This window comes from Pterocles gutturalis, unplaced genomic scaffold, assembly GCF_000699245.1.
Source record: "Pterocles gutturalis isolate BGI_N339 unplaced genomic scaffold, ASM69924v1 scaffold6194, whole genome shotgun sequence".
Lineage (NCBI taxonomy): Eukaryota > Metazoa > Chordata > Aves > Pterocliformes > Pteroclidae > Pterocles > Pterocles gutturalis.
In genome coordinates, this window is record NW_010128006.1 from 1 (window position 1) to 4,724 (window position 4,724).

At 51.4% G+C, this 4,724-nt stretch overlaps 2 protein-coding genes across 2 annotated transcripts in view; one reads left to right on the forward strand and one right to left on the reverse strand.

Moving 5' to 3' along the window:
* Nucleotides 1-795: 795 nt before the first annotated feature.
* On the forward strand, nucleotides 796-1,607 carry RPL36 (ribosomal protein L36; the record flags this gene model as incomplete). Its single annotated transcript, XM_010079461.1, has 2 exons — nucleotides 796-930; nucleotides 1,518-1,607. Coding segments are annotated over 2 exons (225 nt in total), but the record flags the coding sequence as incomplete, so codon positions are not given.
* Nucleotides 1,608-2,671: 1,064 nt separating this feature from the next.
* LONP1 (lon peptidase 1, mitochondrial) overlaps nucleotides 2,672-4,724 on the reverse strand; it is a 20,480-nt gene continuing 18,427 nt past the window's right edge. The window contains exons 16-17 of the mRNA XM_010079460.1: nucleotides 4,427-4,591; nucleotides 2,672-3,055 (exon numbers count right to left, since the gene is read on the reverse strand). Of these exons, the coding sequence (XP_010077762.1) occupies nucleotides 2,891-3,055; nucleotides 4,427-4,591 (330 nt within the window). The 3' untranslated portion in view covers nucleotides 2,672-2,890. The remainder of the gene's footprint in view (nucleotides 3,056-4,426; nucleotides 4,592-4,724) is intronic.

Below are 4,724 nucleotides of genomic sequence, written 5' to 3' on the forward strand. Positions count from 1 at the left end.
CGGGGTGGGAGCCCAGCGGGTGTTCCTGCAGGGTGCAGGGCCCGTGCTCCGCGGGTTCGCTCCGCTCTGGTCCCGGTGCAGAGCGGCGCGGCCCCCGGCTGCAGTGACTGGGGCCAGCAAGAGACCCGCAGGAGAAGCTCCGCGCTTCAGGGGTTGGGAAAGCTGATGCTGCCCAGGGAGCAGGGGCTTAGGCCCTGGAAAGTGTTAAACCTGCGAAGGTGGGTGTGGAGTGACCCAGAAGAGCTGGCAGTGCCGCAGTCTGCAGGAGGGAGAGGTGCCTTCCAACCACAGCTGAACTGGAACCAGTGGTGAGATGGAACCGGGCTGGGTGGCTTCTGCAGCCCTTCCAGTCTGTGCGTCCTGGCAGCAACAACAGGCGCAGCCCATAACCTGCCCAGGAACGACAGATACGGGGAGTTCCCCAGGCTCAGTGAATGTGTGTGTTAATGGGAGAGATTTAGTCAGTTTGTGTCTTTTATCCCACTTCGGTCACATGCTGCGTGTGTGGTGTTCGAGGTGTGCAGCAGTGCACACCCTGGGTATCGGATGGTCGTGCTTTTTCTGAAAACATTGGTACGTGCAAATATGCAAAATATCCAATACATGGCTACAGTGAGAAGAGGCGAGCACGTCTCGTCAAGATCACTGCGCTGCTTGGCCTCTACCGGGGTATCGGACGTCCATCAGCTGGTTCTGGGGCATTAGCATAGAGTTTGCCCCAACCCTCTGCAGCTCGGTGCGGGTCAGTGAGCATTTACAGTCATTGTGATCCATTTTTCTTCCTCCTTCCTGTAGCGCCTGACCAAACACACCAAGTTTGTGCGAGACATGATCAGGGAAGTCTGCGGCTTCGCACCCTATGAGAGACGTGCTATGGAACTGCTGAAAGTTTCCAAAGATAAACGCGCTCTGAAGTTCATAAAAAAACGGGTAGGTCAACCTGACATCTGAATGAGGATGGCAAAAACTCTTGCTGTAGTTAAGTTTCTGTTTTCTGCCCTTTCCTAGGGATACTTTGGTTTTTAATTGATTTATTTTTTCAGTTGTTTGGGAAATTATTGGTCTAGTCAGAGGCAGCAGAGGGAATGCTCCCTGTGTTGGGTTGGGGACCGGGAGATGGACATCAAGGTCCTTGGCCAAAAGGCCCCAAGCTGCAGTAATCCCCGCCTGCCTCGCTGGTTTCGCATTATTTGCAAATGTGGTGCAGGGAAGAGGAGAACAGCACTGGTGGCTGTTGGGCACCATTAGCCAGGTGGCTTGAAATGGGGCCACTGAAGGCAGCTGTGGGAGCTGAGAGCAGCTTCTGCCTTGCCCAAGATAATTCTTGAGTATAAATACTCCTGAGATGTGACGGCCAGTAGTTCCTGGCTGGACAGGCGAGGTGGGTGGGTTCGAGTCCATGTTTACCGGGACTTTTCTGTCCTGCCTGCTGTTTGAGTCAAGCATTTCCAGTGGCTGCCCGCAGCAGCTGTTCTCAGCTGGGCTGAATGCTGACGGCGCTGCTCTCTCCTCTGCAGGTTGGCACTCACATCCGCGCCAAGCGAAAGCGGGAAGAACTCAGTAATGTCCTGGCAGCCATGAGGAAAGCTGCTGCGAAGAAGGATTGAGCTATGCAGTCTGTAACTCAATAAAGTAATTTCTCACAAGAAGTGTAGTGACAGGTGCTGGTACGGGATGGAACGGGGTGCTGAGGGACGGTGCTGCCAGGCCCTGACCTGCAGGAACCCCCAGCCTGCTTTGCTGGTTTACTGCACCTGCAGCTGGAGGTGCTGGCACTGGCCTGTGGTATATTCTAGAGGAGGAACCCTCCTCCTCCAGCCCTCGCAGCACTCGCCTTTCTCAGGCCATGGAAGCCTTGGCAATAGCTCGGCCTGCGAAGGCTGCAGTACCTTCCACCTCTCTCTCTGCTTCCAGACTTAGCGGTGGTGGAGTCAGTGGGCAAAAGCTGCTGTTGAAATAACAACTTTGTGCTCCTTCCCCAGGGTATTTAACCTTGTGCAGCTTTTCTTGCTCACGTGTTTCCCCTTGTACCCTCAATGCACCCCCCTCCTTCCTGCAGTGTGTTACCAAAGCGCAAGAGAGAATTACAGTTAGGAAGAGCTCCCTGAACTGTAGCAGGATCACTCTTTATTCTCTCCTAAGGGCTGCCTTGCTGTGAGACAGGACAAGGGCTGTTCTTCCTGGACAAAGAAATACATTTCAACTAGACTTCATGTAACTATTACTCCCTTATTTAAATTCAGTTTTTCTGGCATTTGCTGTAAGATGAAGTACTTGTTCTCTGGCCTGAGCCCATAGTTACTGACACAGAACAGCCCTGCTAAGACGTTTAGTTTTCATTTTTTCACCTGGTGAACATAACAGAGCTGCCGTGGCCAAGACAGTCTCTGGTGGAGTGCAGCGCTCACTGCTGGCAGCACACTGCTCTCACCTGTCGGAATTTCACCACAGCTTCCCCTGCAGCCCAGCACAGGCTTCTGCACCAAGGGAGAGGTTTCCGAGAGCTACTCAACTTCCAGTCCATCAGGAACGCTATAGGTGTGAAGCAGCCCCAGCTCTGCTTGTAGAGTCCATGTTCCCGTAAGCAGGTACTAGAATTACAGTGAAATAATCTTCAATTGCAAGAGACCAGGCTAGCTCTGCTGCTGGTGGCCAATAACGTGCACATTCCTTAGGTAAAATTTCACATTTTAATTGGAAATACTCAATACAGATCATAATTCAGTATTAAAGAGAAATACTTTATCCTACCGAAGCCATCATTCATTTCAGCAGCTGCGCAGCAGCAATAGCTCCACGTCCCACTGCAGGATTGCCCCCAGGTCACCCAGTTCCTGAGCAGGGGCTGAGCACGAAGGGACAGACCACCTTGCAGCCATAAGGTTGAACATCATCCTCCAGCAGAATCCAGCTTTGGAAACGCTATATCAAATACCTTTCTGTAGTGCTCAACAAAATGCACTTCTAGTCCTTCTGTAATGAATCCAGCGAGGTCGTAGTAATCCTTTTTATTCTCTGATGGCAGAATGATACAGGTAACACCCGCCCTCTTCGCCTACAGGGAAAACAAAGAGTCTGTTGAGTCCTAGAAATCCATCACCCTTCTGGAAACACACTCCCCTGTCAGAAAGCAAGAGTTCTTCAGGAGCGTGGTCTGGCTTCACTCTGTTCTTTGGAGAGCAGCGAGGGCACTGCTTACAGGAGAGGACACTAAGGATGGAACGTGTTCTGCATCTCCCCCAGCACCCAGAACATGTGCTCTCCGGTCCCACCTCCTGCGCTGCAGGGCCAGCGGGGGGTATTTCGGTGGGACCGTGTCAGCACACTGGGGGACTGTTCAGACCCATTCATGCTATTTCACAGTGTGTTAAGAGTCTGTTCCAACTGGGCTGAGGATAAACCCTAGAATCAAAGAAAGGGCTTATCAGACCACCCCCCACGTCAGCGTTGCGTAACCCGCACCGCTCTGCAGAACCTTTGATAGGGACATTGCACAGAAGGAGCAGGGAAAGTGCAGCCAGCTGTCAGTGCTGCAGCCATCCGTCACGTGCCAGTCCTTCTGTAACCACCACCACAAAACAAAATCACCCATTGTAAAGCCCCGTGAAGAATCACACTGCTCAAGTCTGTAGCCCAAGCAGCTTTGGGGACAACGCTGATGCGAAGCCCCAGCTCAACAGGCTACCAAAAGACCTAATACCATTCTTGAAGACAGAAAAATGTGTGTGATGCCAGGCTGGTGTAGGCAGGAGCTGTGCAGATGAAAAGTATGTAGAGAGATTCAATGCTTGAAAGAGAATTCTGAAAACTGCCAATGGTTGAAATAAAAAAAAAAAGCGCCACTGTAAATCCAGTGCTTGCAGGAGTGCTTCAGAGAACTCAGTCTATATACCTGACTTAAAAAAAAAAAAGAGGACTAAGTAACTTGATTACGATGTACAAAGAAACCTCATGGGAAAATACCAGACTGAGATTAGAGCAAGTTTCTTCCATCTAAACCAGAAAAACACAGTGATATCTGTATGAAATTTAAAGTCAGATAAATTCGAGCTGGAAGTAGGGAACAGATCCTTAATGTCAAGGGTGATACCTCATGGATAACACGAAATCTGCCCTGGACGCCTTCCTTAAACAGGCACTTCAACCCAGCAGGTTACTGGGCCATACCAGGCTGAGATAAGAGAGGAGAGCTATTCCTACCAGTCTAGTAACTGATCAACAATCAACACGGACACCCGGGGTCCCGTCTCCTTCCTCACAGCCAGAGACACAGGCAAGACCCCGTTGTTCCCCCAGCAGCCTTCTCCACCGTGTAGCTCGATCTCCCACCCCAGGAGCAGTGGCTCTGCTTGTCCCAGTCCCCGCTGAGCCGAGCCCAGGGCTCTGTCCCACAGCCGATGCACAGAGACAAGGTAGGAGCTCTTACCGCAATTGTCTTCTCCTTGATTCCACCAACAGGAAGAATTTTTCCAGTTAATGACACCTCTCCGGTCATGGCCACGTTCTGCCTCACCGGGCAATTCATGGCCAGCGACAGCAAAGCTGTTACTATAGTACACCCCGCGCTTGGTCCATCCTTCGGTGTTGCTCCCTGTTTAAAAAAAAAAGCACAACCCCCCCACCTTTAGCTCACTCAAACAGTAGCAAAGTGACAACACCTTTGTCACTGCCATTTTCACATGGCCCCAGTTCCAGGGGACCTCATAAAGGTTTTTGGGAAAGAG